General features: G+C 37.8%; 1 protein-coding gene across 5 annotated transcripts in view; it reads left to right on the plus strand.

The window, feature by feature from the left end:
• Lrch1 (leucine rich repeats and calponin homology domain containing 1) overlaps positions 1-24,814 on the plus strand; it is a 193,645-nt gene that overhangs the window by 125,761 nt on the left and 43,070 nt on the right. For all 5 annotated transcript variants that reach the window (XR_002394648.2, XM_013072043.3, XM_004844200.4 and 2 more), the window contains exons 4-11: positions 4,053-4,158; positions 8,230-8,366; positions 9,623-9,750; positions 11,124-11,187; positions 14,168-14,273; positions 16,018-16,145; positions 20,812-20,879; positions 23,309-23,395. Coding sequence is in view for 4 of the 5 variants with exons in the window: in XM_013072043.3 (XP_012927497.2) it covers positions 4,053-4,158; positions 8,230-8,366; positions 9,623-9,750; positions 11,124-11,187; positions 14,168-14,273; positions 16,018-16,145; positions 20,812-20,879; positions 23,309-23,395 (824 nt within the window). In the remaining variant the exon portion in view is untranslated. The remainder of the gene's footprint in view (positions 1-4,052; positions 4,159-8,229; positions 8,367-9,622; positions 9,751-11,123; positions 11,188-14,167; positions 14,274-16,017; positions 16,146-20,811; positions 20,880-23,308; positions 23,396-24,814) is intronic.

Raw genomic sequence — 24,814 nt, forward strand, 5'->3', positions numbered from 1 at the left:
TGGGCACGTGTACAGGTTTTACACTGGAGAAATACTACTGTTGAGAGATCATTTATTGTAACAGAGGTTCCTTGAAAAAGTTTTAAGTTTATTTTTTTTCAGTTTTAAATTTTCTTTAATTTTTAAGTTTTTAAAATATTTGAATAAGCATTTTTTTTTTTTAAGTTCTGACCATAGGCATTGAGGTTTTTTATTGGTAAGAAATAGCTGACATTACTGTACTAAGCATCTATGTTTCAACCAAAGTCTTTTCATTATTTCTGATGTCACAAATGGATTTTCCTTATGTTGGAAGAAGATTAGAATTGTTTAGTGCTCATCTGTTTTTTTTTTTTATAGGCACAGAGAAGGTCAGACATTTAGATAAAGTTGAATAGTGAGTCATAGGAAACCCATTTCCACAAGAGGGCGTGGTTCCGTGATTCAAAGCAAGTGAGGATAGCTTGCATTTCCTGTGAGAGCATTTGCATTTCATTCAGCTAAATAAAAAGCTGGATTTATTACAGAAATGATACTTAAGCTAATAGCATCAGCACAGCAAACCTGAATGTGAGAGCAAGGTGGCTTGTGAGAGACTGCCTGCTGTTCCACAGTGTGTCCTGGCCCAGGGACTCTTCTCTCAGCAAGACCATCATCTTGACACAGCGTTTATGTTGGCTTTTGTTGGGTATCATACTTTTAAAAAACACTCTACTCTTTTTTTTTTAACAATATTGCTTTCTGAAAGTGAGTGGTACCTAGCTAATTATCTCCAGGTTTACTCTGGTATTTTAAATCCTTCTCATTTTTGCATTCTGAAGGTAAATTAGCAATTAGCACATAGTAATCTCCCACATGCATTTAATACTTCCAGAGACTTTTGTGATGGAAAGAGAATCTTAATTCCAAAGTTTTTCTTTTGTTTACTTAAAAACAGAATGGTTAAACCAGTGGAAAATAAATAAAATTTAAGCCTTAGAATTTTCTATTTTGTTTTTTATGTAAATGACAGAATTGGACTGGTTGGTCAATAAAAAACTTAATATGATTATAACACTAAATATAATAATTTTATTTCACTGAAGCTTGGAATAATTATTCTTTTAACACATAGCTTAGGGCTAACAGCAAATTCAGAAGAAATTAATTTGACTATATTAATAAGTAACTGAGTCTGAAATTTGTAATCTGATAATTCTTGCTAATTGCAAAGGGGTGAATTATTAGTGCTACTTTTAAACTTTGTTTTCCTAAATATTATCTTTAAGTAACATAAAGAATTCTGTACCTTATCTTAGGCTAAATTTGGACAGAAATGTTCTAGAAAATGGGCCAGTCAGAAAATACTGCTTGTACGTTTTCAAAACTGACATATCTTATCCCTAGACACCTAGACAATTACTCTTCTTTCTTCCTTCTTTTTCAGCTAATTAAGCCACTTGCCCATGAGATTTAGTTTTGTGATGAAATTCATAACCTCTTTAAAATTTGGCAAGGTTCAGTAATTTTTGAGGGAGTAGAGTTTTGCACTGTTTTCTGCAATGTTGATTGTATAATGGTGAAAAGTCTTTATCTCCCTTACATGCTGGACCTGCCCAGGCATTTTCCTCCTGTTATTTTATCAGGACAGGAGGTAACTGGCAGCAGTGCAGAGAATCATTAAAACAATCTGACTTTTACTATATACCCTTCGAAACATGAAAGGACAATTGGACTTGGTGTGTCTGCAGATGTCCTATCTTGTACATGGAAAATATTGTTTTTATCATATATGAAGTTTTTTAAAAAGTATATTGAGTAACTGTTTTCTCTTCTGATAAGTAAATGTAACTGGGAGGAATTGATTTTCTTTGATATGATTGTTATATTAAAAATATATGTTGGAAGCCAGGCATGGTGACGAATACCTGTGATCGCAGCACTCAGGAGGCTGAGGTAGGAGGATCACCACACGTTCCAGGCCAGCTTGGGCTACCTAATGAGATCAAGGTGTCTCAAAAAAGCAAAAACAACAACAGCAAAAATGACCACTACCAAAAAAAAATTGATGTTGGAAAAATTACCTTCCATTGAGAGAACCATAATATCTTGATTTCATGGGATGATCCACACAGAGCAGGGTGTGTGGGTCCTACTGAAAAATGGAACAAGTTCATCTCAGCAGATTTCATGCTGTACAAATGCTGCCTAAATATATTTTTGATTACCTTTTTGCTTCCCTTTCCCTATTGTTTTTTTTTCCTTTGGTACCAGAGATCAAACTCAGGACCTTGTGCTTGTAAGGCAGGCGGCAGCACCACTGAACTAAATCCCCAGCCCCTTACTCTTTATTTTTTTTTTTTAGTTCTTTTATTGGTACATTTTAGGTATACAGTACGTTTACATTTGTCATTGGGTGCTTGTACCTGTACATGATGTATCTTGGCTCTTATTTTTTTCCCATTACCTGTGAACTCTTTATTTTTTTTAAGAGAAAGTTTGTTCTTAATAATTATGTCCTCGAAACTTCTGAAAATTTCCCATTGAAAATCTTTGATTTCCACAATATGGAAAAGGGTCTTTCTTGTACTGTTGCTCACAGGACTTACAAAAGCCTATTTTAAAGTTCAATAACATGAATTGTTTTTGTGATTGGAAAGTAATTCCCACTGATGCTTCATCACACCCTGTCTCCACCCCCAACACCGTCACATAAGTGTGACAGTGCCTGGTCCTGGGTGCAGTAGAATGATCTGTATCGTATTCCCAGCCTGGCCTGTGTTCCATCTGTGAGATGGAACAGGCTTTCACAGGCTGAAAGGGGAAAGTGCACACATGAGCAAGAGAACTGCAGTAACACGCTGTCCACAGAACCCAAATGGAAAAGTACTCCATCTCCTGGGTATTGAATCAAAGTGGGAGAGGTAGGGCGAACCTCAAGAAAGGTTTCAAACAGGAAGTTGAAGCTTGAATTACGCCATAAGAGATAAGTAAGTGGGGGAAGAGGACAGTATCAGGGACTGAGTTATCAGACCCGAAAGAGCCTCCCCAAGTTTCAGGCCTGTCCAACAGCTTGACACACATTGAGAACTGCAAGTAGTGATCACACAGCTTAAGTGTAGGAGGCAAGGGAGGACATTTAGAGGAATGGTGCTGGAGGAACTGACAGACCTCATCACAGATGCTGGGCCTTGCTGCAGATGTGTAAACTGGTGAGCAGCATAATGCAGTATGCACCTGACAGCTCTGTAAAGAATGGATCAGAGGGGAAATGGATGTATGGAAACCAAGCAGGAGACTTACAGTGTCCAGGAGAGAGGTGAATGCTTGTCTAGACTAAAGGAGAAACTGGGGTCAGGAAGAGAAAAGAGAGGGGGCCAAGGGAGAGATAGATTAGGGGATAACAAGGATAAGATTGTGAATGTCATGGCTTCCATTTCGTGGGTGTCAACAGATGGTTCCAATCAAAGATTAATGGGTATTATTAGCCTTCTAAAGCAAACTTTACAAAAGCCTGTTTCCCACAGTCTTACTTATAAATTATATGGGAAAATGATTAGCTAGCTACAGGGTTTCCAACCATATGGTAAAACCTCCAGTTTAAATAAGTAGTATATCCACACAGTGCATTAATACTCCTAGCTGTGGGAGTTTGGTCCATTTAGAGGTCCTGTGAGACAGTGGCTTAACAATGGGTGGTAATTCCTTCCTAGTATTAACTGGCACTTGCAGGCCTTGGGCTACTGAGTCTCATTTTCCTGATCTGTAAATAGTAGGCTAGCAATATTGTCTCATGGCTTTGTTGTGAGAATTAAATAAAATCAATGTACATGAAAAATGAAAGTGACAGAAGCAGCTACTGATGGTATGAGTAGCCTTTTTTAATTCCTTTTTCTCTCCTGAAAGGGTGTTTAAAACTGAACTTTCTTTTTTTTCCCCTCCATGCTGAGCCTTACTTGGTAGGAACCTGGAGGCCAGTATAAAAGCATACCAGCATAGTTATCCAAATATTTCAGTTCCTTAAGAAGATTTCACATGAAATGCTTGATTGCATGGAAAAACACATTGATGATTCCTGTTTGCTTTTGATACAGGATGTCAGCTGCAATGAGATCACAGCGTTGCCCCAGCAGATAGGCCAGTTAAAGTCTCTCCGAGAACTGAATGTCAGAAGAAATTACCTTAAAGTTTTACCACCAGGTAAAAAAAAGGAGGGGGAAATGAAGAAAATAGGAGACTTTTATTGTTTTGTTTTACTTTTGTGAAGAAAAGATGGATCTCCTATGTGTGTGTCTGTCTGTTGATATTAGTAGTTTGAATTTCACATGTAGATAACACAAAAGTGATATTCAAGATATAATGTTAATTGAGGGCTACAGCAGTATCGTTCCCCTATATAGGGCTGTGTGGTGGGTAGAAGACTGACTATATTCATTTGCTAGGGCTACTATAAAAAGAACTACAGACTGGGTGGCTTAAATAAAAAAAAATTATCTTTTCCTGTGGAGGCTAGAAGTCTGAGATGAAGATGTTGACCTGGTTGGTTCCTTCTGAGGCCTCTCTCCCTAACTTGTAGAGAGCCACTTTCTCCTCCTGTCTTCATATCCTTTATCCTCTGTGCATGTCTGTATCCTAACCTCTTCTTACAATGACAGCAGTGTATTAGGATCCAGCCTGAGACTTCATTTTAACCTAATTACCCCTTTAAGTCCCTGTCTCCAAATACAGTCTCAATCTGTACTAGGGTTAGGGCTTCCACGTATGAATTTGGAGGTGGAGAACACAGCTAGTCCACAACAGGAGCAGCATGAATGGTTTTGGACAGCTGTGTGATGTTTTGGAACATGGAGCTAACAGTTTAGGGAACACAGTTAGTCCTGCAGATCCTGGCTATCAGCATTTCTAGCCTGGGAGTACTGGTTGAGAACCCAGTCCCTGGAATCTGCTTTCAGGCGAGGCCTGCCTCTGCTGAGTGATCTTGGACTGGTGTCATTGGTATTTTGATGAATTTCAGCAGTGATGACTCCAGGGCCTCAGCATTGAGACTCAGTTACTGCAGCCCCAGCAGGAACATGGAGCCATTCAGACAGCCCTGCTTTGACAGCCATGGGCTCTGCAGTGTGTTCCCTGTACAGAGCATGAGAGTTCAAGTAAGAATATAAATTTACTTAGAAATTTTCTATCAGGAAGAGCTTGGAAGCAGCCCTGTTGATGGTCGTGGATCTGAATTTCATATTTAGGTTTGAAGCGGATCATGAATGAGTTGATGGGCCCAAAACACAAAATGCAGCACTGATTTTCAATGATCTTGTTCATTTCTACTGTTTTGTTTATGGACTCTAGACATAGCCAATTGCAAACATATACTTAAAAAGATACCTCAAAGCAAAAGCAGGTATTTGCAAGCAGTCAGCCTTTGATTAACCTGACGTTGTCATGCCATCTGAGAGCTGCCTGAGTTTTATTATCCTGTTCCTATATCTTGTTCTTTGGCTTAAAGACTTCATTATTCAAGAAAGAAAACAGAGCTCATGAAATCATGGGAGAGAACTTTGTAAGATGTAGTATACTTGATGGATTGAGGATGCATATGTTTGCCTGACAGCTTTCACCTTTCTATTCTGTATTTTAAAGAAGTAGAATCAGAAGCTATCTCAGTAAAGTTTATTACTTGTCATGAGTTCATAAAAATATTGATGATTCATAAAAATATTGTGTGCAGTCCCATTTTTGGAATATATAAAACTGTTTTTCTTGGTGTAAGCAGATATAAAGGGAAAAAACCCTCTAATTCCAATTTTACACATAGATCACTTTTTAGCCATTAAAGAAAACATTCACTTAAATTTGTTTCCATATTAATCATTGTGAAAATGTCACAAATAATTGAACTCCCATTTCCAAAAGCGAAAATTAATTATAGCATGCACAGGTGCCAGTAAGAGTTTGAACCATGGGGTCAAAACCGACGGTCCCTTTCCCTCAGCATCTCTCATTTCTTACTTTAAACGAGTTCCTTTCCATGAAAGATCAGTTACAAATCACTGTACTTTCCGTAATTATGTTTTCTTAGTTTTGATATTTTAAGATATACTCCAAGCTGAAACTTTTGTTTACTAGAAAATCTGCTTTGAATAATTTCCTGAATATCACATTTCTTTTTGCTTCACTCTGGAGAACTCTTAATGAAAGAGCGTTAAGGATACTTTCAGACAGCACATTAAGTTAAGGGATTTCTGTATTTACTCCCATGGTTGTCCTCTTTGGATACCCCTCCTCATATGCTCCCAATCTGAGGAGGACAAAAGAGGTTTGTGGCCTACTTATCCATGTCGTTTTGTGCTGGTTTTACTACAAAGAGAAGATCATGTTTTGTTTTCTCTAGGACCAGAATAAACAGAGGACTAAAATAGCTGTGCATTCTCCCCTTTGCAGTCGAGGAAGTGAGATTACTTTTCATCTTCCTTCTTTTCATCTTCTTTCCCCCCTTCCTCATCCTCCTTCTCTTTCTTCTTGCTTCTCTTTTTCTGCTCCATCTCCTTTGACTTTTTCTGGGCTGCCCTTACAGGGCTGTCATTTTTCTCTCCTACTTTGTGGCTGTGAAACTATCTTGTTCTCATTTTCCTAAACTATTATAGAAGTTGTGTTCCAAATTGGAACCAAAAGGAAAGGATTCCCAATTTCACTTACCTGTAAGTTGCTCCTGCTACGTTTGCCATGAATTTAGCCCTGTAGTTTTCCTTCAGAGTCTTCATTTTAGGTGGGAAAGAATTGCTGAAGTCTGGAGTAACTTGAGGAAATACAGCGGGCTATGTCAAGCAGACATTCCTTTTATGTAATGCTGCTCATTCTTAGCTACTTAGAAACTAAGATGAAAGAGGGTCATGCTTTCTCTTTCCTTTCACTTTCATTCTTCCAAGCCTTCCATCTCAGGGAGCTCTCAGCCCTTTCATCAAAACAAGGGCTATGACTGCATGGCCCAAGACCCACATCACTGGTCCTGAGAGTGGGTAGGATAGTTGGGTTTGAATGACAAACTACTCAGGGCATTTTGCAAAGGCAAAATGGCTTTGGCTCCAGGCTTTGGCTCCAGGACTCTGTATTGTACAGCCTACCTATCATGGATCTGACTTTGGGATCTGAAAGTTAGATCTTCCTCTTCCTCTAGAATTTCAGTTCCTTGGACTTAAATAAGCCCAAATGGTTTGCTATGGTATGAAAGAAGGAAAGTCCCTTACGTTTCCAGAATGCCTTGAACTCTCAGAAGAGATATTTCATTAGCAGGTTAATGAAAATTGTTGGCAGAATTTGAAGAGCTATAGCTGTAAAGGTAGTGGGGGAAGAGGACAGAGAGTGAATTTTGATTCCCGATTACACTTCTTTTTCTGTATCTAGTTCTTGCCCTTCTTCTTTGGAACTCCTGAAGTATTTTAAAGCACCATGTTTACCCCTCACTGGTCCCATAACAAAAGTGCTAAGGCCCTGTTCTGAAGTGAACCTCTGTAGCCTCCACAGAGTTCTCAGTGATCTGCCAACATCACCCTAGATTGTGGCGTGGCTCAGCTTCTCCTTGCGCTACGAAATATATTGACTTAATTTCTAGCAGCTGGCAGTGTCGGTTTGAATGCTTGAAATTGCTGCGTGTTTACAGTGCCACTGGGTGGGGATTGTAAGCTAAATATAATGTTCTATCTTGTTAGCAGAGCTACAAAAAACTTTAAAAGGAGTAAAATAAAACCTCATCAAATCAGAATTATAGGGCCTATAGGAAAATTCTAAATTTGATTTTTAAAAGTTTTTTAAATGGATTTGAAACGATCATCAACATATTTACTCTAAGTAGTTCTAGGAGTATGCCGACCCACGTACATTGAATATATAAAAATATTCTGTAATTAGCATATTTGTCATGTTCTAGCAAGTGCTGCCTGAAAACAGTTTGAAATTAAAACATATTCATGTCCTGTGTGGCATGGCTTGCCTGATTTTTTAGCTGAAAAGAAAGGGTTTGTAAACAATACATTGTAAATGTCAAGTGTTTCCAGCTCTTACCAGAACTAAGCACAATTTAAAATTATTGAGGTCTCAGTGAAAGATTTCTCCTGTGTGGTGAAATACATACATGTACATACACACCTATTCCTAATGCACAGCATGCTTTTGATTCTGCTAAGGGATATATTTCCCATTGAGCAGAGAATTAATGTTTGAATGCTTAGCCATTTAATAGTGTTGCTCTCTGAGATTTCTTTCCTTTTTCTATTCTTTTAGAATTAGTAGATCTTCCCTTGGTAAAGTTTGACTTTTCCTGCAACAAAGTGCTTGTGATCCCGATATGTTTTAGAGAGATGAAGCAGCTGCAAGTGCTACTGCTTGAGAACAACCCTCTCCAGTCTCCTCCAGCTCAGGTAGGGGCTCACAGGGAACCGCTGCCCTGTGGAGTATGCTCTTGTGGCCACTTGAGAAACTGGCTCCAGAGCTGGGTTTCCAATTCTCCACTGAGTTAATTCTGTGCTAGATATGATCAGAAGCAGTCACAATCTCCAAAAAGATGAAACCTTGGGTGAATTTAACCATAATAAGTTGCCTTCGGCTGCTTCAGATCTGTTTACCCTCATTTGCCTCAGTATTTTGATTGCTCCAACCCCAGAATTATATGTTTATTTATTGTTTGTATGTACATTTGAAACTTTTTCATGGAGGATATGGTTTACAAAAGGAGTAATATATTAGCAAGGACAGTGTATCTAAAAGTGTACTTTGTCTTAGTACAATCGTCGTATGTGTTTTCTATTTTTTTTTGGCCTGTTAGTCTGGCTGTTAATCTATATGTATGATGATTAACTTTATAAGGACTTAAAAGATAAATAAGTGAACCTGATACTGACAAAAAAGGCGAGGCAGAAGGCAGGGGAATAAAAGACTTGAGATCTGTTAGGTATATGTACCAATTTCCCACAATTAATATAATCATTAATGTACTGTGAAGATGCACTAATAAAAATTAAAAAGAAAAATAAATAAAAAATGAAATAGAAATGAAGAAAGATAAATAAAGAGTAATATACTGCTTATTTGAATATTAGCTGGAAGGTAGAGTTTAAGCATCTTAAAATGTGATTATTGATTATGTAGAGAGAGACAGGGCTCAGATTCCAATGTGAAACTGCCTTGAACAGCATGGTTAATCCTTGGAAGTACATATGCTTTCAGATAATCAACCAGGTGAACATTTTATTTTGTTCACATTATTCAACAACTTCTTAAGTGTAAAATTATTTTTTAAACACTTATTTGCTTTCTTCTAAGCCTGAAAATAATTGTGCTTTTGCCACCTTTTGTAATTAGAATGTTACCAGCCCAGTTATCTGACTTTTATACTTTTTGCACTATTTATACTTAAATATTTTTCTTTTAAAATTTTTTAGTATAATTTTAAAAAATAGGAATTGCTTGAGCATGGTTTTCTGAATACTTTCAATGAAGTAGAATTTAGAGGAAACAGTTCTCCAAATTTATATATGTTTTGGAGAGGTCAATTTTAGTGTACATTGTAAGGGAGGGTGTTGGTACAATGAAATGGTGAAAATTGAAATGTACAGTCAGGTATCTGACACATTTTATTTTGTCATTGGAAAGTAAATATGTATTAATTTCTCTGTAGATTTGCACAAAGGGCAAAGTGCATATATTTAAGTATCTGAGCATACAAGCATGCCAGATCAAGACAGCTGACTCCCTTTATCTCCACACCATGGAGAGGCCACATTTACACCAGCAAGTGGAAGACAGGTGAGTTGATGCCTTCCTTCACTTAGTCCCTGTTCAGAATCTGCTTAGGCCAAGACTGTCCAGGTAACTGATTTCAAAAATCTATTCATGATGGTATATGCTTGTAATCCAAGCACTCTGGAAGGCTAGAGCAGGGAGATTGCAAGTTCAAACCCAGCCTGAGCCACTCAATGACTTAGTGAGACTCCGTCTCAAAATAAAAAAAAAAGACAGGGAAGGGATGTAGCTCAGTGCAGAGGCCCTGGGTTCACTCTCAAAGTTACACACACACACACACACACACACACACACACACACACACACACACAAACACAAAGAAAGGAAGTGTAATTGGAAAACATTATCTTACTTTTAAAAATTATATCAAATATCTAAGAATCTTGAAAAAAGGCATCCCTGGTTCAGTCATTAGTCTCACTCAGCCAGTTAAAATGTATGACTAGACATTTAGAAACTATTGGAATAAGAAAAATTAATGCTGATGAACATTGGTCATCTCTCAAATCACTTCTGCCATTTTCTAATCAAGCATCAATCCTGCTTGAATGTGTGTAGATACTTATAAATAAGATCTATAAGAACGAGTATTTTTTTACTTATCATTTTGGACAACTACTATATGTCAAGCTCAGATATGCCTTTTAAACAATTACTAACTTTCAGTATGCTTACCGAACACTGTTAGGGAAAATTTCAGGCTTTATTTTTCAGTTGTCTTTTAAAAATACAGTGTGTTAGTTTTTTACCACTTCCTGTTTTGAGTGGACATGTTAGAATCCTTTCACACATTCTTGGGCCATTTGTAGGCTTTTGGCTTCCAGAGAACAAAGTTACCACACTGAACACATTTGTAGAAATGCTTTTCAGGAGTCTTCACTACAGAAATCTTTTCCTTTACTTTTAACAGGATGACTTAAAATTTCAGATTCCCATAACTGCACTTATAAATAATGCTTCAAATATGTATCTGTCATTTTGTGTTTGTAAGATACTATTGAATTTACCTAATCACTGAATAAAAGTATATAAAAATATTGAAAGTAACACTTCCTAACCTAAGAGATAAAACCAATTATGTAGCTTTGCTACTTTTTTGTATACTAAAATAAGAAACTTGGTAACTGTTTCAAAGAAACAACTTGAAGTCTAAGGAAATAAAAACCAAGAATTTATCTTGTGTACTTAGTACAAGTAAATGATTTGCATTAGGTATGTGTCTTAATATTGTCAAATACTGGACTAATTTGTTGCCTTATCATAATAAAATGTGTATAGCAAAGTTATTATTAGAATATAAAGTGATATATCTTGGTGTGAACTCTGTGATTTTAATTTCTTCTAAATGAATTCTATATTGATGGCATCTACCCCAGCAAGAAGGATTCTGATTCGGGAGTTGGAAGTGATAATGGAGATAAGCGATTATCTGCCACTGAGGTAAAGCCAGTGATCAGATTTTTTCTTTTGTGCTTTTGGATATGCGTATCTGCCTGTATTCACTAAACTCCTTTGTGTTAAAGGGCACTGATGGGTGTGCATGAGACTTTGTGATCATGTTTGTGAAAGCAATTGGAAATCCTCTAAAGGTTGTATACATATTAGCTACTGTTAGCATATTCTGCATCTTTAATATTTTGTAAATGTCTCAAGAGTCACTGTTTTCTTCCTCTCCAACTCCCATACATTGTCTAGAATACTCTTGAATGCTTAATAAATGCTATGAATTGACTAAGAGGTACACAGGGACTCATGAAGCACTTTTATAAATATGCATGTTTTTAAGCAACAGAGTAATTTAGCAAAAAGTTGTTACATGCATACGTAAATATGAAGGAATCAGGTATACATTGCATTTTGACAGTTTACTTATGAGATGATTTTATAAGTACCTATAGTTTTTATAGCAACATTCGTTTTTCTGAAATTCTTAGATTATGTTCTATTTTGCTCAGATAATTGAATGAAAGTCTGATTATTTGTGAGCTGAGGTTTTATACACTAGAACTTTCTATAGCCTGAAGAACTTAAGAGCAAAAGACTTCTCATTAACACATTTATTATTTCACACAATCTATTAGATCCCCAAAATGTTGCATTAATATCCACTAAGTGGTGCTTCTTGGCCCAGAGAACAAAAAAGGATAGGTGTTGTAAGGGACCTTTTTTGAGGGAAGTTACTGAGTTTTTGTAGTTCTTAGGTTTGGAAACATGATACACTTTGAAGTTGTAATTAATGGATCAGTTACCCTATGTAGGTCACATTTTTACTAAATGTGACTCCAGGATAAAACCTTTTCTCAGTTTTTCTCAAGTCTTTGAGGTTTAATAAGTGACTAAAATGTTTAATTTTTTTCCCACAAAAGACAAAGCGGTGTATGAAAAAAGGTAAGTTATGATTCCTTAACATTTGTTTTTAACACAGAACATTTTGAAAGGAAGAAGAATCAGTAGACAGAAAAAGGCCTGGGTCAGTGAAAGAAATTAACCCACGTGAAGCCACATTAATAGTTGACTGCTATTCCCTGTGGGGGTGGGAATACTAAGCACATAGCTTCCTAAGTTATATTTTAATTCATCCCCTTCGGCTTGATTAAAACTCATAAGTCCCCTTAAATGGACCATTGTTGCAGAAATTACTCAACCTAAGCTTATTTTCTATTAAACTAAGACAGACTCTGCATTATTCTTTATCTCTCTTCTAAGACTAATTAAGTTCATTAATAAAACATTACACAAAGAACTTCATTATCCTTCTCTTCACACTTAGTGTAAGTGGGATGCTAACATCATTCTAAAAGGAGCCCAAGGATTTATTTTCTTCCTTTTAACTAAATGCATATCTTTGGAATTTGTAAAATTTTTAAGATGGGAGGTGGGTTGAGGGAAAACGAACTATAGAAAATATTATATTCAGCAGAATAAAATGCACAAATCTTCTCTCTGGCCTTTTCTCGCATTATAACCTCATTACCTAAGAATGCCCCCAAGAAATTAATTACTTTTAGAATGATAAAGGTTGCGAATTGTCCCACACAGTGTTCCATTTTCACTGTGGCAAATGTGTTAGCATCCAGTGTTACTACTTTGGGATTCAGGAGTCACTCCCCATTCCCTTCCTTTTGCTGTTGTCATTACCAGATCGATTCAGGATTTGTCATGAAGAAATTGAAAACATTTTTCTTAAGAACTTTTGGGGTTCTTTGAATATTTGTTTGATGAATGAAATGCACACTTGTTTTCTGCCAGTTTGTAAACAATTTTGTGTCTGTCCAAAGGTAAACAGAGGCAGACTCTGAAAATCATAGTCTCAAGAACTTAAGAGCAAGACACAGTCATCTGAATTGTGTTCTGTGGAGGTTCCTGCTCACTGTGACTTGGAAAGTCTTTCACTAAATAGCAACATTGAAATGAAGACATAGGAAAAATAAATGTGGCTTAATATTTCATTTGTGACAGAATCATAGATTTTCAGAATAAAGTTGATCAGAGTATGGGAAAGGAGATCCTCAGAGAAAACTACTCTGATTACTACATTGAAGCTTTGTTTTAAAAACCTCACAGAATACATGCCTCTTTTGACTACCACATTTGTTCGGCACTTTTATATATTTAGTGTAGCTTTCTCAGCCAAAATCAGGGAAATGAGCTAATGCTTAATGTCACATGTAGGATGCACTCTAAGTAAATGAGATACTGTCACAGAGGTTGACTGCCTCCTTTCTGTGGCTAGCTTCATGAAACCTTGATGTAGTTTTGGGAAATTAGCTTTGTGATTAGATTTCAGAGTACTACTACTGTTAAAATGATTGATTAAACTTAGAACTAATATGATAGTGTATTTGCAATTATTCCTTTGTTCTATTGGATATTACACAGTCCTTTTTAATGACCTTACAATCACTCTTAATTTAGGAAAGCAGGTACATAACAAGATTTCAGCTCAAAACATACATACAAAGAAGCACACACAATGTTAGCTTCGTGAAATTTCACAAAGTGAACACAGCCAGCTCACAGTTCAAGAAGCAGCTTTAGCCACTGTGTCCTCTCTTACACGGTGGCCTGTCCGCATGCTGTGGCCCAAAATTCACTCTGCAGAGCTTGTTTCTTTTCCTACCTTTAATAAAACGTTGCTACCATTAAAGAAAAACAAAAAAGAAACAGCTGTAACAGCACCCTAGAAAGCCTCACTTACACACTAATCCTGAGAATAACCACTTCCTTACTTGAAACATCATAGGTCATTATTGCTGTTTTTGAACTTTATTAAATGAAAATATCCTCGTTTGCTTTGGAGTCTTTTACTCAATGTGATGTTTGTAAGAATCACAAGAGATTGTTTTATTATATAGTGTTCTTGTTATCTCTGCTGATAAAACTTCTCCCAGAAATGAAACAGTGCTCTCTTTCTGTTTAGCCTTCTGATGAAGATGCTGTCAGCCTCAATGTGCCAATGTCAAATATCATGGAAGAAGAGCAGATCATCAAGGAGGATGGGTGCCATCGCCTTACCCCACCTGCAGGTCTGATAGGCACCACTTGCTTTTCAGTTTCAAATGCTATGTTTAAAATAACAAGTGCACAACCACTAATGCCCACTTGGACTTACTAATGATATTCTAGCTGCTGGCACACATAAAATCCCCAAATCTCAATAATTTAACACAATCCAAATTAAGTTCAAATGAGTGTTAGTGGTTGCCGGTGGCTTCTGTTCAAGTGTTGATCCAAAGACCAATGCTCCTTTCATCTGTGACTCCACTGTCACTAACATGGGAAGTCCAAAGTTTCCATGTCCATTTATTTTAAGCAAGAAAGGAGAAGAGCATGGTGATTTGCTCATGGTGGGGCTTCTGTGGGCTGGGTCTGGAAGGTAGTCCCCATCACTTGTAAGACAGACTTCATTCCATATGCCTAATAAGATATGTGTTCAGGAGTCTGTATGCCTTTGGACAATCAGTTGCCCTTAATTCCCTCCTGTAAATGTAGTGATTTGATGAGGTAATTGCTAGTCTCCTTTGTAACTAAAGTTCTATAGCTCTTCAGTAATCACCAAGTGATCCCTCACTGTAGGAGACATGCATATCTTCAAAATCCTGTTCCCTTCAAATCTTTTCAAAATACATATTTCGTATCTTATGGTAGTGTTTTCATGGCTCCTATTTCCTCAATGCCTTGGAGAAAACACTAAAATTTAATGTTTATTGATTTGTGGTAGAAAGTATTTTATGATATACAAATAGTAATATATTAATATGCAGATTATCTCCCTTTGAATATGCTTTTGTTAATTATGAGAGAGCTAATTCAAACAACTCAAATTTTATATTTACTTCCAAATTCTTAACATTTACTTTTTAAAGTTTAGCATTTAATTAATAAGATGATATTGGAACTATACATTGTCCAAAAATATGGCAGTACATAGCACTTACATACTAATACAACTGCCACCATGTTAATTCAGATAAACTTGATAACATAATGCAGTCTAGCTGGCTGTGTTGTAGACAGATTTTTCAAATAAAAGAATTCCATAGTCTGGTATGAGTGAGTTTTTTTCCCTGCTCTAGACGTGGGTATCCACCTGGTTCACAGTCCTGTTTGGTCCTTTGTGGTCTTCAAATGGGTCACAACAGTTATACATGGTGTACCTGTTGCCTCCTAACATCCCTTGGAACTTGTTCTAGGTGGCTGTCCACCACCTGAGTATGTGTTTGCCTCTGTATGTTGTAATTTCTGTTGTTGTTAGGATTTGGGGCTCTTGTCTGATCTTATCCCACACTCTTCCTTGAGGTTATTTGCTACTTAAGTACAGGAGTCATACTTAACTGATTTTTTAAATCTTTAAAATGTATAGCATAGGACTTGCCATTTAGCAGCTGCTCAATAAGTATTTATTGAGTTCGTAATTTGAAGTAATTAGTCACATATTACTAAGCCCTCTTTTATAATTTCTTTTCTTCATTCCTTAAACACATAAGGGGAAATTCATTTCTTTCATGAGCTAAGCCATAAAGAGGCCTTGAATTTTTAAGTTCAGCTTGAGGCTTTCTGTTTCTTTTACGTTTCTTCCCCTTCCTCTTATTTTTAATCTTTTCCTCACGTTTTAAAGGAAGGAGAGCATTTGAGTCATTCATACACCTTTATAGAAGGTAAGAGGAGAGAAGCTAGAACTGATGAGGTAGCATATTTGCAGATCATCTCTGCTTTGTGCTTCTGTTCATGAAATCATGCCTTCTTCCCTTCTCTGTATTTTCCTGATAGGGGAATTTCATCAGGAATTTCAACCAGAGCCTTCCCTCTTGGGTGCCAACAACAACTCAGGACAAGAAAGAGACCAGTTTGCTGATGGAGCAGATGTTCTCCACTCAGGATTTATGAACTATATTAAGGCAAGATTTTGAGTATCAACTAATTTTTTGTACTCATTTACTTCTGTTTGGCACCTCAGAATTTAAATTCAAGGTTTCCAATCCATTGTCTTCAAAATCCAGCTTTCTGGGCTGGGGATTTAGCTCAGTGGTTCTGCTGCCTGACTTGCAAGTGCAAGGACCTGAGTTCGATCCCCGATACCCCCCCCCCCAAAAAAAATCCAACTTTCTGTAGCCTTTCTGAAGCTTTTAGCTCTTCTTCTTAAAGCTTAGCGTGGGACCTGACCTCGGCCATGCATGCTTCTGCATTTATCTGCTTATAGGTATGTTTTGTTTTTGTCTTCAGAGACTGCTCAGCTTATTACTCCTCACTGATTCATGCAAGTTAACAAACCTAGAGTTACCATTACTACTCAAAAAAAGCTAAAATAGTTTTATATTTTCAATATGTTTTAGGTGAATATTTTGCTCGAGAAAACAGGTTGAATATCCCTTATCTGAAGTGCTTGGGACTTAAACTGTTTTCAATTTTAGAGTTTTTCCACTTTGGAAATGTTTGCATAGATGGATGACCATTCCTAATCTGAAACTCTGAAATCTGAGATGTTCCAAAATCTCAAACTTGTTGAGCATTCAAAAATGCTGGACAGAAAAGTGGGGACTCTAAAAATCTGGAAATAAACTTCTTTGGACAGGTCACTCTGAGGACATTTATTCCTGAACAGTTGTAGTTGCCTTGAGATTTTGAAAGGGCAAGTGAATTCGCTAAGTTTTCAGGCAGATCTTCGTCATAAGCAAAGGGAGGAGAGAATAACTAGGCCTGTACTGAAGCCTGTGGTTAAAGTTCCGCTTCATGGTATGATTAGGCCTGTGGGATGTTTCTGCCAGCCCATTTGGAAGGCTGAAGCTTAGTGTTTTGGTAAAATGTAGATTTATTATGGCTTCTGAGTTACTATGTTGAAGTCAAGAATGGAATATGTAAAGACATCCATATTTTCTGAGGATCAAGTCGTGATGCCTGGACTCAGCCTAAACATACTTCTCTAGCATCACTTTCAAGGCCCTTGGGAGGAAGACAAGCTGACTTTTATACTACTTGAGACCCTAATGTGTGCAAGCTGTCTTTATGTCCTCAAGACAGAAATAACAAACCTGCCACCTGTGTATAGAATACAGTAATTTAAAATAACTACAAAAGTATATGGAAGGAAGCCAGGCATGATGTTGCACACCTGTTATCCCAGCACTCTGGGAAGCTAAGGCAGGAGAATAGCAAGTTCAAGCCCAGCCTGGGCAATGGAGCAAGACCTTGTCTCAAAATAAAAAATAAAAAATGGGCTGGGTTTATAGCTCAGTGCAAAGGTCCTGGCATCAATTCCCAGTAAGCTAATGGTAAGCTGTCCTTAACCCGTCAATTCTTATTTCTGCCCGCCACCTCCATTGAGGTTATTCTGGTTGAGCCTCTTCATTATTTACCTTTATGCTTAGGTGCACCCATCAACTTCTCATCCAAATCATCCCCGATGTAGGTGTGCACGCACTTTATGTTCTGTTACCAGATGTTTTCTTAAAGTGCAAATCTCATCTCAGTATTCTCAGACCAGTGATTCTCACAAGGCTCACCCAGATTTGACCCCCATCTATCACTTCAGTGCAACAGTTCAATCACAAAAATGTGGAAAATTAGGTTTTTTTCTTCATTTTATAAGAGTTCATCTTAATTTGAGAATCAAAAGATAGCTATGAATAGTTTGTTTAGAAGATGTTCGAATTTAGGTTCTGAAAGAAAAAAAGCAATTAGTCAAGAAAAGCATACTGTTTCAGAAAACTAAAAGTATGAAGAAATTTTAGGAGGCAAAGGACTCTGTCGACATGACTGCTTTAGAGAATGGACACTTGCAGATTCAGTATTATTCTGAGGAAGTCAACTTGGAAAATGTTTCCTGGAAGATACTTATCCTGGAAAGTCAAGAGAAGAATGCTAATAACTAAACAAAATCTAAATCTACAACAAGTAAAAGGAGAGATTGTGCATGGAAAATCAGACCCAGACTGGGCTTGGTTGACACCACTGACAGTCTTTGAACGTGTACTTGACAGCCAACAAGTGTGTCAAATCATCAGGAGTGTCAAGAATTCTGTTTTCTATAACCTTGGCTTATTTACTGGATTAACATCTTATACTTTGGTAACTACAGTGTATTTTCATTATTCACATTAGTGATACTGTCTAAAGCCACCATGCATATTAAATTATCTAATACTAAGCCATTGGACCTAGAAAAAATACAAAGTTAAGTTCCTGTGAGCCTTTGGCCATATTCTTGCCATCCAGTCAATACATAATCTTGTTTTATGTATTTTTCTGCATAAAGATATCTTATTTAATGTACAGTTATATGTTGCTTAATAATGCAAATAAGTTCTGAGAAATGCATTTTCTCATTTTGCAGACTTCATAGAGTGTATTTATATAACTAAAATGGCTAAGGCATCACTAGACAATAGACTCTTGTGGCCCACTCTTGTCTATGCAATGCACCATTGACCAAAATGTTATGTGGCACATGACTGTACATTGTTGCTCATTAACATTGAACTCAAAGATAACAGCACTGTAACTCACACTTAAATAAAGTGTATCTAACACACCTATGTTCTCAATAAGGCACCTCACAGCCTTCTTAGGCTTCAGAGGCAAGGCAGCATCTCAACACTGTGTTTAGGGGCCATTTTAAATGGTGAAATGAAAAGAAGGCACAAAAGAATGAAAATATGGCACTAAATAGGCACTAAATAGACTGTGAGCATGACCTTGTACCACCTCAGCTGGGAAATTACACATCTTCAGACTCCTGTTTTTCATCCCTCTACATGTCTGTGAATGACTTTGAAAACACCACGAGTGTAGTTAGGGAGCTATAAATAAGTTTTAGTGAGTAGGCAATTTGCAAATGCAGAGCCCACTGTATAAGCACATAATTTAGCAAAAGAAATGCAGTAAGGTTATTTGGCATTCTGAAATAAAGAAAAAAACATCTAGATGTTTTTATACTATTAGCTCCTTTTCATTTTGAAACTGAAAGTCAGAAGAAAATACCCATATTGTTTCTGGTAGTACATTTTTACCCAAGGCTTTCACTGTCATCTGGAGAGGGACACAGCAGTTTCTATGTTGACTTTATTGTACACTAAACTTGTTATCAATATAGAAGAAAAGCTTGAGTGTTTTGAGCTAGAGGCTGCATTGGAGAACCAGGTCCTCCCTGAGGAAAGTGCTGTATTAACAGCACACCTGGTGGCTCAGTGGTCTTGAGTTAGGTAAGGATGTGCCCCTCAGTCCATTTGTCTGGCATTCCATCCTTAATGTGACACAACCATTCAGGGGTGGCTTCCATTCTAGTATCAGCCTAGTTAAAGCATTATTTCTCTGTGTCAGAGATGAAAGCATAAAGAAATTGTGAAAGCACCACAGTGGACATAGCTTTCTCAGTGTTCACCCGCTGCAGTGTCTTTAGGAAATGACATGGGGAAGGTGTACATTTGAAAGACATCCGATGTTATAAATATGAGAATTATGGGATGCATCATGAGGCACGTCTCTTGTTAAGAGCATTGCATTTTCTTTTTTCCAACAACTTAGATGCACATAAGTACACACCCTTTGTCTCACAAACATTAGAATGCATGTTCACTTGTAGTGTGTGGTGGGAATCTGTCAACACCAGGAGGTGCTAAAGGAGCAAGAAGCCTAGTTAAGCTATAGATTTCTACTGCTCAGCTAACAGTTGCTAAAGTCCTGGGCCAGGTTGTTTTTATTTTAGTTTTTGATTGTTTAATTTTTAATTGTGATAAAATATATACAACATAAAATTTAGCATCATAACCATTTTTTAAAAGTACATTTCAATATGCGCTAAGTACATTTACATCGTTGGGCAGTCAGTCTCCAGAACTCTTTTCATCTTGCAAAACTGACACCTTGTACCTTGTATTAGTCACTTTCCCATTGCTTGGACAAAAAACTCATCACCTGCAACTTAAAGGAGGAGAGATTTAATTTGGCTTATGGTTTCAGAGGATTTGGCGGAAATAGCATGATGGATGGGCATGGAGGAAGGAAGCTGCTGACCATGGTAGCCAGGAAGTAGAGAGAGAAGAGCCATGCATGAGAATACTGCTCACTCTTCTAGGACACACCCGCAGTGATCCACCCACAGTGATCTGCCTCCTTCAGTGAGGCCCTACCTCCTCAGGGCACATTCAACTATAAACTCATTGCAGAGTCTAGCACTCCATGATCTAGTCACCTTCTAAAAGCCCCACAACTGAACATACGAGACTTTTGGGGGCCATTTTAGATCTAAACCGTTGCATACCTATTGAACAACCTCTCCTTTCCCCACCTCTCCTTCATGCCCCTTGGAGCCACTGTTCTACTTTGTTTTCATGAATTTGACTACTTTAGGTACGTTGCATGAGTGAAATCATATTTATTGTCTTTCTAAGGCTACTATTCCGTTATATGTCTGTGCTACGTTTGGTTTGTCCATTCATCCACCTGAGAACACTGGGCTTGCCTTTTGTCTCCAGTGAATTACACTGCCGTAGGTGTGGGCTGGGGCAGGTTTTAACGCTTTACTGAATGACCAGTGGTTCTCAGGAAGCTTGTATGTTCTGTCCACAGGACAGGGCAGAAGTCTGTGAAGAGCTGTTACGGATAGAGGAGGACGCACACTGGCAGACAGAAGGAATGTGAGTGTCTGGGGCCTGGTTGTTGGCCACTGTCCTTGAATAGTTCATGTTTGGAGCACACTAGATGTCCTGTCCTGATAGAATTTGACCCACTTTTCCTTGAACAAGTTGATATTCTTACCCAGTGATAAAAAGCTGCCAATTTTACTATGTCCTTTGCTTGTCATAGTATTGGGGCATACGGTATGACTTAGATGGTTTTATGCTGCTGGAATACCACAGATTGGTGCTATACAGACAGTACACATGTATCTGATTTACAATTCTGGAAGCCAAGAAGCCCAAGAGAAAGGGGCTTACCTATACTGAGGACCTTTTGGCTGCATCATACATGGCAGATAACACACATACCAAAAGAGTGCAGGAGAGAAAGCAAAGAAAGACCTGGGCTCCTTTTAACAAGGAACCCACTCCTCTGTAATGGCATTACTCCACACAGAAGGTGTCTTAGCTACTTCTCTAGTCACTTAGAAACAGTACCTGACTCTACAACTCTGAGGAGAAAAGGTTTATCTTGGCTCATAGTCTGTAGGGGGTTCAGTCCATAGTTGGCCAGCTGCAAGGGAGGACAGCATGGCAGAGGAAAGAGAACTCATGGCATTGCAGTGGGAAGTAGCAAGATCAAGAGAGAAGAAAGGGAAATAGACCCTTGCAGGTCACACCTCCAGTGACCCCCCTCCTCCGACCAGGATTCACCTCCCAACATCACATTTAGCTATAAACTCATCGATGGACTAATCCAAAGATGAGTATCACACACCCATGATCCAGTCACCTCCCAAAAGCCCCACCTCTGAGCACATGAGGCTTTGCGGGGACATCTAGGTATAAATCATAACATGAAGTCAGAGCCCTTATGACCTCATCACCCCTTAAAGGTCTCACCTCTCAACTGTTACGTTTAGGATTAAGTTTCTCACACAAGATCTTTCATGCAAACCATAGCACTCTGCACAGTTGTCCCTTTATTGGCCTTGAATTTCATCTGATTTGAGATGGTGAGTAGAAATGTCATGCAGAGAATTAGCTAGTATGTCCAAACTAGAGATTTTATATTCTTTCATTTGCCTGAAGAAGCCAACAATTGGACCAAAAGCAATCCTGTATTGCTAGTCTTCTTCTTTACTCAAGATTTTTGGTTTGGAACCTTAGAAAAGCATCAATCTGTAATGTCCTGGTACCAAGTCTAATACCTGCATAGTTAACATTTATTAAATAGTATGTGTGAGCACTATCCTAGATAGGCACAGGTCAGAACTCATTTTATTGTTACCATAATCCTGTGAGATAAGTTCTGTTTTCCCCATTTCACAGATGACAAAACAGGGGCACAGAGAGATTATCTTGCCCCACAGTTATGGAGGACCAACATTTGGCCCCTAGGAATCTTGAGCCATGTGAATATCCTTTACACTCTACTGTCTGTCAAGGTTTATTTGGGAAAGAGTCACAAAGTGGGATGAATGATCTTATCAGATGATGAGCCATTTTCAGGAGAATTGAGTTTGGACCTTGTGGTATAGAGTAGATATTCCTGGAATTACGTTTTCCATGATTTGGGATGGACCTTCCATCATACATTGTGTAGATCTCTCCTTTTGGTGAAGATTTATCATTTGTTGAATTTTTTTTCTACTTAGAGAAAGTCACTGGCTTATACTGTATTCTGTGGTAGGAACAACTAAGCATAACCAAATCTTTCTCAAACTTTAAAAATACTGGAAAGTTTGCTGTCTATATTACCACCTATTCATTGGATATCCTTCTGCGATTCCAAGGAGGCCTAGCTTGATTAGAGAATGACAGGGAAAGAGATTTGTTTTTAAAACTAGATAAAGCTTTGGAACCCCCATTTTCAATTTTACATTTTTTGTTCTTAACCTGAACAGTAAATCAGGTTTATCTCTAGAGCTTTATAAAATATCCCACCCTACTTGGTGTCAGATCTGCTTGGGAATATTGCACCTGGCATGTTTTTAGAGCTACATGGATAATTTTGCTGTGAGGCTGAGAACCGCTCTCCCATATTGAACCCTGTATTGTGTCAAAGTAAGAAATCTGAGCCATGCTGCTTAGACTGGAGTTGGAAGCTAGGAAGTAGTGCAGATCTGTCCACAGAGCCCCCTAGAAAACCCATAGAACTCAAGACAGCAGGTTGTGAGGTCCGTGCATCTAGCCTATTGCCTGATTGTGGACAGGAACAGTTGGGGGCTCAGAGGTGTTGAGCTGAGCTGATTTCCCCTACCCACGGGCTCTTCCTGCTACACCCTGGCCCCCACCCCACAGGGCACTGGTATGTCTTCATTGTAGTATTGAATTTGTCAAAATCATTTTTCCAAGTTAGATGGAGTTATGTAAGTTTACTCTTAACCTAAATGATACCCATGTTTTAGTGATCATTTTCTTCTTGTACTTGGTTTATGTTACAGAATAAGTTCATCCAAAGATCAGGACATGGATATAGCAATGATTGAGCAGCTGAGAGAAGCAGTAGATTTGCTGCAAGATCCCAATGGGTATGCATGTCTCTCCTTGGTCTGGCTTTCCTGTGTGAATAATGCCCACTAATTTATTAACACATTATTTAAATTTCTACAGTATTTGTACATACAATTTGATATTAGTCTAAACTCTAACAAAGTGAAGTCATTTTAATTTCCTATTTCCCAAAGTCCAAAAGGGAAGGAGTCCAATTTCTGCAGAGATTGAGATCAGTTCCCCTTTCTTTACCTCATAATAAAATTTATTCCCTTCTTATGAAATTCTTATGGGATTCTTGGTATAGCTCTTAGAAAACAGAAATATGATGAAAAGTACATAAAGTTTAAACTGCTAATTTATGGAAATACAAGAAAATTTTTCTAAAAGCAAATTAAATAAATACGACTATTAATCTGGTGGTGCCAAATATGAACTGCTGATAGTGCCACTATGTTAACTAAATAGAACATTTCTGATGATTTGTATTGTACGTTACTTTTAAATTTGACTTGGCCATTGTCACTAACATGCACTCCATACAGTTGATATATTTTTTGGTTTCTTAGCTAAGGATAATGGAATTCCCATGGACAAAATGTTTTTCAGTAAGATGATATAAAGTATCAGGTAATAACTACATGACTGCTAGAAAAGTACACTGAAGGCTTATCCCTGGTAAAGTATGAAGGGCTCCTGGAAATTTAAATGTGAAGATGATATGGTCTTATAATAAGATGAACATGAGAACCACACCACAGCACCCTTATCTGGGTTCTGGGGATTTATGAAAAGGGTGGTGAGTGAACCCAAAGTTACAGCAAGAACACTCCAACAATATTGTTTGGCCTTGAAAGAATAGTAACAGGTCAGGTTAAGTATGGCTGGAAATTTTTAGCAATTGATGTTAGAAAGCATTTTAGTTCTTCAGACATTAATTAAGTGCTCAGAACAGGGAAGAGCTACAGTATGCACCTTGGGGGAATATAAAGATGAAGAAAACATAGCTCCTGCCTCCTGATAACTTGTATTGTTTATAGCTATAAGAGCTAGGGATTGCCTTGTGCAGTTATTTATAACTGTAATTGATTTACATGCTTGAAATAGAGGTAAAAAATGATAAAGTAGAATGAGTACTTGATCCAAGGAAAAGGGGGAGACAACTAAGTTGACCTTCTGGAAGGATGGAATGTTTAACTGGGGCCTCTAAGACTGGTAATTTTATGGGGAAAGTAAACTCTGCATTGAATGAGACGTATAGGTAAATGTATAGAGGCCAAGGAAATGGTATTGGCCTGAAAAAGCTCTGGCACAACAGAGGTTCTCCACCCTGGATTGCCCCAGTATGACTTTTGGAACTTTTTCAAAATAAATACCAGGCGTGGGATTCTGGGTTGCCCATGCTTCTGCTGTGCAGCCAGGACTGAGAATCATCAGAGTGGCAGTATGGGTATATT

The sequence above is a fragment of the Heterocephalus glaber genome, unplaced genomic scaffold, assembly GCF_053883595.1.
Source record: "Heterocephalus glaber isolate CG9 unplaced genomic scaffold, H.glaber_assembly_v1.0 deba00001666, whole genome shotgun sequence".
In the NCBI taxonomy this organism is placed as follows: Eukaryota; Metazoa; Chordata; class Mammalia; order Rodentia; family Bathyergidae; genus Heterocephalus; species Heterocephalus glaber.